The sequence below is a fragment of the Bemisia tabaci genome, chromosome 3, assembly GCF_918797505.1.
Source record: "Bemisia tabaci chromosome 3, PGI_BMITA_v3".
Lineage (NCBI taxonomy): Eukaryota > Metazoa > Arthropoda > Insecta > Hemiptera > Aleyrodidae > Bemisia > Bemisia tabaci.
Window position 1 is genome coordinate 35,500,065 of NC_092795.1, and position 15,261 is coordinate 35,515,325.

General features: G+C 39.5%; 2 protein-coding genes across 3 annotated transcripts in view; both read right to left on the minus strand.

Annotated features, from left to right (window-relative positions):
* The window catches only part of LOC109043431 (uncharacterized), a 272,968-nt gene that overhangs the window by 107,679 nt on the left and 150,028 nt on the right, over window positions 1-15,261 (minus strand). The gene's annotated exons all lie outside the window — the stretch shown is intronic.
* LOC140224244 (uncharacterized) overlaps window positions 1-15,261 on the minus strand; it is a 148,978-nt gene that overhangs the window by 38,003 nt on the left and 95,714 nt on the right. Inside the window, exon 4 of one of the 2 annotated variants that reach the window (XM_072298267.1) lies at window positions 13,634-13,761. The exons of the other annotated variant lie outside the window; for it this stretch is intronic. Within the exon in view, the coding sequence (XP_072154368.1) occupies window positions 13,748-13,761 (14 nt within the window). The 3' untranslated portion in view covers window positions 13,634-13,747. The remainder of the gene's footprint in view (window positions 1-13,633; window positions 13,762-15,261) is intronic. 2 annotated transcript variants of the gene reach the window in all.

Consider the following 15,261-nt stretch of genomic DNA (forward strand, 5'->3'; position numbering starts at 1 on the left):
GATGTTCTTGTAACGTGGTTGAGTTCATTTTCTTCCTCATGATAATAGTAACTTAGCGCTTTCGCAAACCCTCCTCCCAAAATGTTCCATGACACAGTAGAATACCGTGTTCATGCAGGCAGAATTCCAAGGTTTATTTTCTTTACACCGCGTTTAAGTCTCCAAGTCATTCGCTTGAACTGAGAAGCGCAGCGGTGGTAACATGTGCCATGTATTGACCAATCTGACATTGCACGTTGAAACAGACACCTTCATGGCCAAGGAGGTAATCATAGACATATCAATCATATGATGGACAAAGCCATAGACATAACAACACGCATAGCCGTACAGTATGGACGCATGCACAGCCTTGCAGAATCGATATAAGCTATACAGATTAGGCAGAGTTATAGACGTAGCCATTAATAATAGAACTAGAAAACCACAGACTCAGGGACTTCGGATCCAGGATAGGTCTTACTTTGGATCCAAGATCGTAAGAATTTCACATATTTTGGCTGATCCCGAAACTTCAATTTCCCAAAAATTCACGACAAAGGTTAGATTGATGAGAAACTAGACAACATGATCTGGGATGCTTCGGTCATGTGCGACAACTGTGACGGTCAACTCGTGCTCGAAGTGTTTGGACCACCCGCCCCGGCTCCGGCCTCGTTTCCTCCTGCTGTTTTAATTCTGCTGCATTTTCGGCTTCTGCCGTTTTTAATTTGATTCCCTTCGTGTTCCGGTCAGTGCATCTGTATCGTCATGATTGGAACTGCGCCTCCTGGGGTGGGTGGTTGACCCCTCGCTGGGCCTCCTCTGCGGATTGGGTCGCGGTCAATTTATTGGTTCAAGACCCGAGAAGTCGACCAGAAGCAGTTCCCACTTGGTAATAATGACGACTGAACTTTTTAAAATATTTTTTATTCTTTATATATTTATATTAGAAACAAGGTGGAGATGGTGCTGGGTCCACACCATTTCGCGGGAAAAACAAAGCCAAGAAGTTCCAAACATTATATAGAGTCAAAATTAAATTTTTTTGAACTCTATGCGTACCAAGATGAAACTGAGGGGGGGTTTGAGCGGATTTCCTTTTGATTTAAGCTTAAATCTGATTGAATCAAGAGTATTTTTTCTTGTCAATGTTTTCAAGCGTCTGGACTCTAGATCCAATGTGTTTTTTTTTTCCAGTGTGTTCTTGACAATCCCCGATTTTTCTTAAGCGCAGAGTGTTTAAATCAGTCCCTTGCCGTTCTCTTGAAGTCATCTCTTACAGTTAATTCTGACCCAGTTCTCCAGTCAGTTCTATACGAGCAGGTCAACGCCAACATAAAAAATCCACAACAAATTTGTGCAACATCCCACCCCTCCTTTCGTCAAAAGCTGGAAGCTCTTAAAATACCATCATCCGGCTTGCGTCACTCTCATCACCAGGCCAAAATCCACAGGACGTCACCAGATTAGCGCGCGCAATCCGAAACGACTTAAACACCGAACGTTGCCAGGTTGCCGACGGCATTTGACTAACGTTCAAATACGTTTGTTGCGTCACAAAATACCCTAAAATTTGCAAATTGGACGTATTTCTGCCAAACGGAAGTATGTGCATAGTGACGTGAGCCCTGTTATGGATACCTTCTTATGGGTCTCAGGGCTCATGTCTTAATGCGCATTATTTCGTTTGACAGATATGCGTCCGATTTTTAAACTGTCCGACAAATTTCATAACTAAAAATCATTTTTCAAAATCAAATACTAAGTTGGCATTAACTTACACCTTGGTAAAAAAAAAAAAGAATTTTTTTTTTAAAGGAAGAGTAGACATAATTTTCGCCTGCTGGCCATAGTTTACCTACTGGGAAGGGTCTCAGGGAAAAATCTCACCTGCGAAGTTGGGAAAAATATCGGCTTGGTTAATACTATCCTTATCGAGTCCTAAGAGAGACTGAGAGAAGAGAAGAAATTTTGTAGTTTTGTTTACCGGGGAAAAAGCCCAAAAATTTCGTTCCTACGATTCGAACTTGGGACAAAACTCATGAAACGTCCCGTGGACACAAGGCTGAAATGAGCTCGCTCGATCTCGCAACATTTTTTTCAATATTGCCCAGGAAGAAAACCTTAGAGGGCGCAAGCGTGCTACAGGGATTCAGGGGTTGTGCTGATCAGGGGTTAAGGGCGTTACCCTTATTGCTACATGGGTATACTCCATCGATTTCTATATTTTTCGCACTATTTTGAAAAGATAGGCAAGTGCACTGGAAAAAAAACACATTGGATCTAGAGCCCAGAGTCTTAAAAACATCAACAAGAAAAACTACTCTTGATTCAATCAGATTTAAGCTTAAATAAAAAACCCAGCCTCCTAATTTGAGCGGATTTCCTTTTGATTTAAGCTTAAATCTAATTGAATCAAGAGTATTTTTTCTTGTCAATGTTTTCAAGAGTCTGGACTCTAGATCCAATGTGTTTTTTTTCCCGTGTGAAATGTGGCGTCGAAGCGCTGTTGCGGGCGGATCAATTTCATCGCGGCCGCATCAAAAATCCATCTTCCGTGGATCCGTCTTCTGTCATAACAAGGCAACGATTTATCCGACGTGCCTCAAATTGAATCGTTTCCGAGGCGCCCGACCGAGCGCCACGCTCGCTTTTCGACCGGTTTTCGTTCCGTGTGTAATTATTTAAATATTAGCTCCAGCCCGTCGAACACTGAAAAAAATGATATAACGCGCTATACGAAACTGGTGTGGTAGGTACCCGTTTGAGGTGCTGTACGGAGCTGCCTAGTGGCGGCCACCAATTCGAATGGCGCGCGCCACGAAACTCGTTTGGTACAGCGCTGCGCGGTGCTGCGCCTCGCGGAATGTTTATGAATCTCAATCAGCCAGGCGGAACAAATACTAACATTCTCGGATCTCATTTCATAATGGAGATACGTGATTTTACACTTTGGCTAATAGAATATATGTCACATTTTTGAAGAAAAGATACAGTTTAAGATGCTTAATAGCAGATACTCACCTTCAGGCTTCACAATTTGAAAAATCCAGTAGTAAGATCTGACAGCAGTTGGGTACAAAGAATTTCAATGTAGGTAGATCCATAACGATGATAATTTCTGTGAACTGATTTTTTAGTAAAATGTCCAGTAGACTGACACATTTACTTTAAGAATCAGATTTCAAGAAAGGTAATGGTTTAAAAAAACCTATGTTCATGAGCACGGTGGATATGAAGGATGAATAAGGAAAACATAAGAAACACTGATTTTGAGTAATGCTAACTCTAACTCACAAGAGAAAAGCTGTCAACCTGATGTTTTACACTAGCCATTTAGCAATCATTGATCAAGAACTTTCGAGTAATAGGAAATCACAAAAATCACAGGGTACAGAATAGAAGCTGGTTGTAAGCGATTACTTGGAGCGTTAAAGTAGGTAATGAATATTGATAAGGTAACCATGTAAAATGTTACTCAGGGGCACAAGATGGTGAGTAAGGGTGGTATTTTTCATCATTCAATCTAAAGCCAAGACCGACAGTTTCTATTTACAAATTAACGATTAATAGAGAGAGGAATAAGTATCCTTATTAGCCTTGAAACTGTTTAGCGCAGTCGCTCAGGAAATCCCAAATCATAGAAGAAAAGCGTTTAAAGAATTTCTCCGGTTGAGCACATATTTTGGTGCATTGATGTATCTCTCTGTAGTTCTAAGCACAAAACATTGAATTTTCATGGGTATAAGAGAGTTTTAGATGAAATAGGAAAATTATCAAGTAAATCATGGTACCCAGGCAATCTAGCGTATCATGCATCCATCAACATCTTGCCCTGGTATTTAACATTCTCAGAGGTGGACAAGGGAAAAGCGAAGTAAAATTTCGTTTGAAAAGATTATAAAATGAAAACTTCTAGACAACTAGGAAATGGAAAAAGCACAAAGTAATCTTACTTTGAAAACAAACAATCAAAGAGATTAAGGTCTCGGTCGACATTGTGGGCAAGTGCACTTAGGAGCTAGAGTAGCTTCAAAACTTCACGGCATCACAAAACCAATTAGGTTCGAACATGTTCAAGATAAATATATCCTTGATTGTAATTATATTTAACGAATAAACATGCTAAAAACTACCGATATTATGTATTGTGAGGGATCTGAGTGATATGAACTTGGTAATGGCCGGAACTTCGGTTTGGTACGATCGCGGTTTTCCACACATAAGACACGATGTTAGGAAAAGTAATGTAACAAACTGTTGAATACTAGAGTAAACATGAGATAGGGTGAAATTAGAATTAAATGTTTAAAGTCAAAGAGATACAAGAAAGAATATTGGCATGTTTTGATGACGAAGACACTGATAACAATCCAGACCAACAACAACCTGCCTTACTTACTGTTCATAGCAAAAACATCAATTATTAAAGATAGCAGCACTATCAACCCAAGAAGCGGGAAAATAGAATAATCATTTAAATTAAAGCGGGGACTTTTAAATTGACGCACCCGAAAAAGGGTCCGAAACCTTTGTAGTTGATACCTCAACGCAACGGCCATTTTTGTAACAGCTCGGAATGATTTGCCGTGGATGATGGTGTAAACGAGATGAATCGTGCCGCTTACCAAACTTGTTTGGTGCGCGGCATAAACCAGTACGTGACGTCAGTTTATAACTAAAAAATTCTGGTACGCCGCACTAGATTCTCGTTCTGCGCATCAAACTCTTTTTTCAGTGAATCCAAGCAGGGCGAAGGTGAGAAGTATAGTGCACCGCTTACGAATTTTTGAGCGTTAGTGCCAAATGGTCATTACCGATGCGGTATCGACTATTTCGGTTGGTAGAATTATTTAATGGTTCTTTAAATTATAGCTACGATCAGTTCGGGAAGAAAGGTCAGACTTAAATTGGACCGCGTTTAGCAGAAAGGAACCAAGCGACATCAGCTATTGCCAAATATAACGGGGTAAATTAATTTTTTACAAAAGAACTTTAGTGCGGATTCCTTTTAAAATGTTAAGGAATTTGCATCATACGATGCAGATCACTGAAAAAAAGTAGCTTGGATCAAGCATGATAATTCTTGAATTTGCCGCCAAGAATTTTCTTTATCTTGCTTTAAGCTGACTTTTTCCTGATTCAAGAAAAATAAATGCTCGGGTTAAGCAAAAATGTAGCTTATATTAACCAGCAAAATTCTTGATTTAAGAAGGAATACTTCTTGGCGGCAAATTTAGGATTTTTTTTCCAGTGATAATTCACTTAAATTTGCACAAATATCCGCACAACAGTTTTTATGTAAAAAGTTAAATTGCTCAGTTAAATTTGGCAATAGCTGATGTGGCTTGGTTCCTTTCTACTTAACGCGGTCCAATTAAACCCGGCTGGTGGTAGGTGCGATTCAGTGGCTAGGCGTGAATGATCCATCATCGATGTTTCCTCATTTGAAGCTGTGGTAAAGAATCGATTATTCAGGAGTTCGTTGCATACACTCTGATCATCGATCCTTATCCATAGGTGTATAAATGGTAGATCCATCGATATATCGCTAAAAGCACGCCACGCCACCGCACCGGTGCAAATGGACGATATTCGAGAGTGCAGGAGAATGATCAAAAGAAGATGAACTTCTCGGCATTCATTCAGATTCAAAACCACTATTTCGGCAGCCGCATTGAAGATAATTATCGTGGCTTCTCAAAGAAGAAGAATTCTTGGCTGAGTTCAACGGCCGTAAGTATTCATAGGTATGCCTAAAAAAATTAAATTTGTTGCTGCTACTTACGCAATTAACTAAATATTTCCCACGCTGACACGCGGAAAAAACAACAATAGAGGAACATCATGGAAAAGTCACCCATCATAATTTCTATTTTAGATTGATTATACTTATAGAGACACTCGGTGTCAGTTTCTGTGTTTAAAACTATTAAACGTACGTGCCACAATAAGAAAAAGAAATCGGAACACTCACGATGGCAATGTCGGATTCTAGGTCTTACCTGCTACTTTTTGAGTCTTAGCCACGATGTGATAACAAAAAAATTGGTCAATCGCCCTAGTGACAGAATCATAATTGGATGTTTCAAGCATGTGAATTGACAACCAATAATTCGACTTCAAACGCTTTTCTACAACCAATATTAACGATTGTATCGCTCATCAAAAAACACGCCGTATGACGTCATCCACCGCGGTAGTGCTTACCATGGTTTCTTCCACCTGGTTTAATCGATTTATGATGCACACATTCGCCTGTTTTTCGACGTAAAACACGGATGAAAGCAGGGTTGTAAAAACCGCAAGGTATGCACCACCGCGATGGATGACACCATATAGGTCGTATATTTTGAAAGGAGATGTCTCCGTTAGAATTGGACGAAAACTTTGTGTTGGACCGATCTTGTTACGTTTTGCTGATCTGAAATCTAAAAAAAGCAAAACGCGTCGAAGCCTAGCGCGCAATTAACCCCTTGTACTGGCCTCGAAATAAATGTTACCACGGAAGTAACGTGGGAACCACCCCAGAGAAGGAAGAAGACCAGGGATCCACCAGAGCATCGTATAAGAGCAACAATTCCTTAAATTAAAAACGCTTTGATGTTTCGTCTAGTGCCACTACTAAGAGAGCAACTCAATTAACCCTTACCTGCACACATTATGGGTTTTGAACTTTTTTTTTGTAATTTCGAGTTTTCCAAGGCCTCTCGGGTCTAAATAACTCAAAATTAGTGAAAAAAAATGTTTTTGACTTTTTTTTACCCAAAAATTTTGACAAAAAAGAGTGGTCAGTATGACTGACCACTGAGCAGGATAGGAATACGCAAATTCCCCATTCACCTATTTTGATATAATTTTCGTGTTTTTTTTACTTTTGTGTAAATAATGATCCTTGTCTCTACCTATCCGCGCAAGACATTCACTTTCTGCCCTCTAAGCCCCCATCCCTCCCTCGCAGACCTCCCCTTACCTTCCATACTAACTTTACCAGTGAATTATAAATGTTGACTGCGTAGATTTTGTAAGTTTTTCACTTTTTCTTACATGTTTGTAAGTGAGAGAGTCTCTGTTTTTTAAATTGAGTGAAGCTAGTCTTAGAAAAATGTTTAATTTATTATAAAAGAGTATAAAAAGAGCAGAAATATATAAAAAAAACTTGAAGTGAGGAACATATGAGCGTAACTGGAATAAGTAAGAAGGCAATCGAAGACCAGTCGCAATGAAATAAATTCATTTTTTCGAAATGTAACGATAATGGTCCTTTCCCACATGAGACTAGCAATTTTAAAATAATAATTTTGGTCAATAATTAAAAGTAATATGAACATAATCATAAAAATTACCGATGAAAATATAATAAAAAAATAATAATAATAAAAAAATGAAATTATCAGACTGAAAGTTTGATTACCTCGAGGTCATGTAATTATTTGTGTAATAAGTTTGAAACAAGTAAGTGAAATAAATCGTCAAAATGAGGAGAGGATGAATCCACTCAGCAACAAGTATCCAGTTCCAGCTCCTAGCCGCCTGCTCGGTGGTCAGTTATACTAACCACCATGTTCCAGCATGAATTAAATAATCAAAACTTTTGAATTTTTCACTTGCCAAATGACATTCTCACAGCATTATAGTCTGACTTAATATTTTACTACTAAATCAGAACCATTTGCGTCGCACAAGCAACTGACAACCGCAAAACTGGAGATAACACCGGCAGCACCAAACCTCCAACGAATCGGAGGTAAACAATAGATGATAAAACAATATTGCCAACATAACATCGCCCGGAAATATTTTTTTTCATATTCTGGACCATATCCCAAGTACAACTACATGGTTGGTAAGGGTATGTCGCGCCAAAACGGCCATGAATAATTATTTAAAAAGGTGGTCAGTATAACTGACCACTGAGCAGGTAAAATAAGCTTAGGTGCAATCAATACAGGCAAAGACGGAGAGACAACATTACTCTTGAAGGAACCTACGTTTTTGACACATTTTCAAAACAAGGTTTGATACCTTACACTTCTATATGCGCACGGTAGCTTTTAAAGATGCGCCTGGAAATTTCTTCCTTCTTGCAAAATGCAGTTCACGTGAAATAATTATAAAGGAAAGCATATTGTTGCACTGATAGGTTTGTAACAGCATCTAAATAAACAGGGTTTACGCGATAAAAGTTTCCATTCAGAGGGAGCAGGGCCGGATTTACCTACTTGCCGCCCATGGGCCGCCTGTATTTTGCCGCCCCTTTCTCGTTCGTTTTGAAACATCGATAAAAACCATCAAGTGAACGATCCGGAGGGGGGGGGGGTGCATAAGACGCGTTTACATGTGTTGGAAACATTATTTTACGAAAGCCCTGTCAACACTACTGGCAAAAGTTCATGGGACTTTGCGCGAAAGTTAAGTTCCGTAAACCCATCTCTGTGTGGACAAGGCCTTCCATTTATGGGAAATGAACCACAAAATTATGAAAGAACGAACATAAATGTGGTTTAATAAGTTTAACTTCTGCTTCTGCGCCACGCTGACCGCACTGTGTTTGATGCAATACGTGGAGTATTCATGCAGGATTGTAGGCGCTGTGCGTTTCACGTCGACCGCTGCTGACCGCGTCGTGTTTGACGCATTGCATGAAGTATTCATGCAGTTTTGTAGGCGCTGTGCGTTTTACGTCGACCACTGCTGACGCACTAAGTTTGACGCAATGCGTGAAGTATTCATGGGATCTCGTAGGCGCTAATATGTCTTACATGCCGACCGCTACGCCGAGGGCTTCTCCTTTTCATCTCAAGTCCTCGTCATCATAGTCTTCTGCGCCGCACCGTTCCAGGCCAAATCGCGCGTTTGGTTTCTCTCTTTAACCCGACTAATTAAAGGTGCTGTCTCTTGTATCACCGAAAGACGACAAAATTAGAACTTACTGTACTCTCTGGAAATGAGAGATTTTGTCGCCTTTTCTCGTTTGTAATTTTTTTCTTAATCCATTTTTTTTCATACCTAAATCTAAAAATGCAATTGCCGCCCTAAATTTGCCGCCATGGGCCGCGGCCCATGTGAAGGAGGGATGGTTCCTTCTTTTGAACTCGGTCAAGAGGGGATTTAAAAGAAAATTAATACGTTTTCCTATGCTTGCTATCAAAATTATGTGGCAACAGAGCATAAATAGAGGGATCACAAATAATTATAGTTATAATACGCGACAACTCAGGCTGTTTGACCGACAGACCCATCGAAAGGTGCCCTGAACTCCCGTCTCTTGTGCAAGATACCAACGCAACGCACGTAAACATAAACGGAGAGATGCGACTTTGTCGACGGGACAGGGTACTGCTAGCATAAACGCAGACGCAGAACTGCCAAATCGCAAGCCAGACTAAGAATTTACGACACACTAGAAAAAAAAAAAACACATTTGATCTAGAGTCCAGACTCTTAAAAACATCGACAAGAAAAAGTACTATTGATTCAATCAGAATCTAGCTTAAATCAAGAACCAAACCTCTTAATTTAAGTGGATTTCGTTTTGATTCAAGCAAAAATCCGATTGAATCAAGAGTATTTTTTCTTGTCAATGTTTTCAAGAGTCTGGACTCTAGATCCAATGTGTTTTTTTTTTTCCAGTGCACCGTAAGTAGACATAAATCGGCTCACGCTATTTGCCAGTGATGTTTGTTCGATCAAGCTTCTTTTACTATATTTGTTGTTTGTATTTCATACTTTTGGGTATCATAATCCTTCTAACTTGAATAACAAAAGACCGTGGCAGCTAGGCGCTGGGAGTGAATATTTTTAATTGATGTCGAAAAAGGAACATTTCTCCTTTCGTACAAGTTGAAACGCTGGTTTCGAAAACTTGTGCCTTTTTCGATCATTCGAAATCAGACTTTCATTAGTCGGTGGCGATCTTGCGACTTTTCAAACGTAGTTGAGAATTTGAGGTTTAAAACTTGTGAGCGTTATGAGCTGCCCAACCTACCATAAATATGCACACAAATGCTTGAAAAAATATAAATACACACTCAGTCACATTGTTCAGTGTTCCCGTTCACATTAATTGAGTGATGTCTCGGTTGAAAATCAATAGTTTTGCGTAATTACATGTTTCCTCCGTTGAGTTTATCGGTTGAGAGATGACGAGTTGCATCGGACAGTGCTATCTAATTTGTCTAACAATAAGCCGTCGTTTTTTCTCTGAATATCAATTTCTGAAGATTCAATTTTTGCCTCATTCGTGAAATTCTGTGTTATCATGCTAAGTGGCATCACAGCGCAAGCACATACCAGAAGAACTCTATGATGATGGGGTCAATCGGCGAGGTTTTTATATAACTACCTACCGGGCTCGAGCTGATCTGACGGCTCATTACGGCGCAAGTATGGGGTCATCCTGCCTGAATCTACTCGAAACCCCTCAACCCATCTCCCTCGCACCATTAAGTTCCAAACTCTGTTGTCCCGGTGTTCTTTCGCAGAAAGGATTAAGCGTGTAAGAACTTTAAGTCATAGGTAACGATTCCAAAAGTCATCAGGTAAATTCACCTCGACAACGGTGCCAATACGATTTTTTGGTAAGGAATATGGTACCGACGAATGAAGTTTTATTTAGTGTTCTGGTTACACGCTCAAATTCCCATCAATTTCCGATCAAATGGTGACTGGTGCGCACCATCTACCATCAAATTTCTGCGGCCTGCAAAAATTTGATGGTCGATGATGGAACTGTGGGGCTCATCCTTCATCTGATTTCCACACAACCGTGCTTATTTCATGCTTATTTCAATCAACACGCTGTTATAATTAATTTTACTCATCAATCTAGATAACTCTCGACCGCCATCTTGGTCATCATTTTGATCGGAATTTGACGGAAATTTGAGCGTGTAACCAGGCCATAAGAGTGGGGTGCCGACGAATAATGTTTTATTTGACGGTATAGTACCGACAAATAACGCCTCATAAAAATTTTGAGCAAAATAATCGATCCACTTGAAGGAGTGAAGAGGCGTTTAAATGAAATATGCAGCGAGAGAAGATGTCTGAGTAACGCTCAACTGGAAGTATAAACTCGATACGCGCCGAGGAATGGAACAAAAATGCAAGATAATTCCATTCATGATCTGCCCGCAAGAAAATAAGGCAGATTAAGGATCATTTACATTCTTAAAGTAATCTGATTATCTTAGAATGAGCGATTGTTTTCATAAATGAGCGATTTTAAGCATCTTCAGCTTGCGTGTTAACACCGTTGCCTAGAGTTTAGTTCTTCGTTTTTTCAGGATTGGACGAACACCTGTAGTGGAATACCTGCTCTTAAATCACTTTGCTTCGGAAAAAAAAGAAAAAAAGAAAAAAAAACACGAAGACTACTACATTCCAGCATCCAATGCATTGCTACTGAGTTTGTTATTAATCTTATGGTCTAGTGGCGTGGTGTGCTTCGCGATATATCGATTGTTATGCCATTTAAACCTAAGGAAAAGGATCGATAAACAGGGTGTTCGCAGCGAACACCTTAATAATCGATTCTTTACCATAGATTTAAATGGCAGAACAATCGATACATCGCAATTCACGCCCCGCCACTGCTATGGTCAGCATGCATTAATGTATTATAATTAATGAAAATAAATGAATGCCAAAGCCAAAGATGTGCTTTTTTCAACCACTGGTAGTATTTTCACTTCTGCTACATAGAAATCGTGCAAATACGAATTATACTATTCTACAAGGAGAACTGTAAGAAAACGGGTAGAAATTATCACTTCATCAATTAATTATCTGCAGCGAAAAATTGGAAATCTTCTCGCGTTGACATCCCTCAAAATTAGATAAAGAACAGATTAGATTTATGGGTAGATTTTTTTCATTACTGCGCGTTAAAGCTATTGTGCAGTCACTTCAAAATAGTACGCCATCGCTTTAAGAAAACTTCGCCTTGAACCTAGGCAAAATCGTTCAAACTTACCAAGCTTTCCCAAGTGAATAAGATTCAAAATTAATTAGGAAACTGGATCAGTGAAATTAGTCGAAAGAAACGGAGTCTCACAATCAGCAGGAAAACGCAAACCTCCTGATGAAGAAAGATTTAATCAAAGCACACTAATAGAAAACCAAAGGCAATCCATATTTCATATGCCTAATTTGGCAACACTTGGTGGCCGGCAGGTAATGAAATCCTCGTGGTCAACTCAGGTGCGAAAACCGCGAATGATATCGCGATATCAGTGCCGGTGACCGCGTGCGCATCAATTTGCGGAGTATTCATTAAATGAAAGCTTCGATTACATTGCACCGCATTGCATACAACGTGTTTCGAAAATCCGAACATTTTAGAGTCTCTCGGTGATAAAAATTACACAATTTTGATGAGACACAATTGATGATGGGCAAAATTACACGGAAGAAAAAGTGTGAGCGGTTAGCCCCTACAATGGAGATGTTGCATGTGTGGGGAATTTGCGATTTGACTGTTGATTCTAATGTAAAATTTCGCGAGAAACACGATGGTGCTACTGGTTTTCTCTGAAATCATCTCCTAAGCTCAAAAACAGCTCTTAAGTTGAGGCCAAAATGGAGGGGATATCTCACGCTATCCTGAGAGTCCACTCCATGCAAAAACAAACTCTCCATGCAAAGATAAGGGAGCAAATACATTAGCAGTGTTGCCGTGTTTTCTGTTTTAGGGTCCCCAAATAAAGTGGCAGCACTGTCAATGTATTGGCTCCCTATCTTTGCATGGAGGGTTTGTTTTGATGTAGAGGTGGACTTCCAGAATAGCGTGGGATATCTCCTCCATTTTGGCCTCAACTTGAGAGCTTTTTTTGAGCTTGGGAGTTAATTTGAAAGAAAACCAGTGGCCAAATCGTATTTCTCGCGAACTTTTACATAATAATCAACAGTCAAGTCGCAAATTCCTTACACATGCAACATCTCCATTGCGGTACTACTGCAGACTACCTAATTTTTTTTGATGATACGGACAGGAGAAAACAATATACACGGAAGGGAAGGTTAAGTCCGGACTTAGACATTTCCAATTAATTTTTGCGGTGCAGCAACTCAAGTTGGAATAGTACCGCAACATTTGTATTGGTAACCTAATTTTGGGGGTACTGCCACAATTAATTTATTGGAAAAGTCCAAGTTGGGACTTAATCTCTAACTTTTCTTTCCGTGTATGTTGTTTTCTTACACGGAATTCCATGAAACAATTGCAGGGAATCATTGATACGAATCTGAAGGATTCGGGTAGAACAAACAGGCACCAGAATAAAATCATACGCGAGTGTAATAAAAAATGAAGGAGAAGATGTTGAAAAATGACTTGATGAACTATCCGGAAGGATCGAGGAAGGAATGGAGCTTGCGCGGCGAAAATCTTAAAAATTCAACGTATTTCATAGTTTTTTGCACTTATCGATTCATGAACTGGCTCACTGGCTACCGACCGCGAGGCAAGTTCCGAGCTCTCAACTCTAACAGAACTGTTGCCACTTCCTCCGTATTATTTAAGTTGTATCTATATTTTAAATACTTGCGCTACTCTGAAAATTGTTGGATCCAAGGTACTGAGCAGCTGACTAAAATTAATTCAAGTATTGAGCCTGATTATCAGAAAAATTATTAAAAAATATAGAACCTTTCAGGGTTGAGTTTGAGCGTTCACAGTTCTTCAAAGTTCACAACCCTTAATTGATGCTTAAAGTAACTGCATGTTCCGTTCTTAAAGAGAGTTTCTTCTTGGGACAAAAACTCAGGTCAGCTTACCTGAAACAAAAACAAACAAAAAAATAATTAAAATTACGATTAAAAAGTATTATTTCAGCTGCTGAATTTTAGACCGATTTATTCATGAAACATGACTGCGGCTTTTTCAATAAGTTCTGCGGCTGCTTTACATTGGAAAAAAAAAAACACATTGTGGATCTAGAGTCCAGACTCTTCAAAACATCGACAAGAAAAAGTACTCTTGATTCAATCAGAATCTAGTTTAAATCAAGAACCAAGCCTCTTAATTTAAGCGGGTTTCGTTTTGATTCAAGCAAAAATCCGATTGAATCAAGAATATTTCTTCTTGTCAATGTTTTCAAGAGTCTGGACTCTAGATCCGATGTGTTTTTTTTTTTTTGGTTTTTTTTTTCAGTGTACAGTCGACGGAAAAGGTTCGGCTCCGACTTTCAACGAGCCAATTTGACTTTTTTTCCGATTTTCAAGTCGTGTAATACGTCAGTGCGTACCTTGTTAAGAGACACATTACAGCTCAAATTGCATTCAGCTCTTATCCGTTCTGTCCAAACACGGCGCTAACAATAATTCCGAACAACAAGCAACACACGGCTGAAAATTACATTAGGCACATTTAGCATCTATGTTGTCTGGGAGTGTGTTCGTATCGTCCCCTCATAATTGCTGCTTCAATAGCGTGTCGATTAACCAGATCGGCTGGACGCCCGAACACACCTCTAAGCCGGAGGCATTCGTTGTCCACAGCACGGATCGTAAATCTTAACCCCTTGCACCCCTCTCTCGCTGGATCGCTTACATTTTTATCGGAGTCGAGTACCTGTCGTAGGCTTGTAACGTGCTAACTGACACAGTTAAAGGTGTAACGCGGCTGCAAGTATGAGAACGAGTTGAGTTTTATGTGCCCCCCGCTGGAGCTCGCTCCTGAGCACCAGGGTGCGTAAAATACGAAGCCTGAAAGGACGACTGCAAGGGAAATTCGAGAACTTCGTGATCTAGCGACTCAATTTCCTTAAAATTTTGCGAATAATGATGCCGCACATGAATGAATTTTTCATAGCTAAGTATAAAAAAAATGTGATTATACACGGAGAAAATTAGATTCCTCAAAACACATAATAAAATCCAAAACAAAGCATTAGTCAACAATTGTCATTTTAAAATCGCATCATTGCTGGGTTTCAACAACGTATCAATAGTTAATTATTTGGATTAAATACTGACGAGGCAAAAGTTAATTAGTTATACTCCCGTGCGCTAAGGAGGAGCGCCGTATGAGCACTAGAGTTGTCAAAATTCCCCCGATAAAAAACTCATTTTTAAGGATCAGTGGGAAAAAAACACATTGGATCTAGAGTCCAGACTCTTGAAAACATTGACAAGAAAAAATACTCTCGATTAAATCGGATTTTTGCTTGAATCAAAACGAAATCCGCTTAAATTAAGAGGCTTGGTTCTTAGTTTAAGCTAGATTCTGATTGAATCAAGAGTACTTTTTCTTGTCGATGTTTTTAAGAGTCTGGA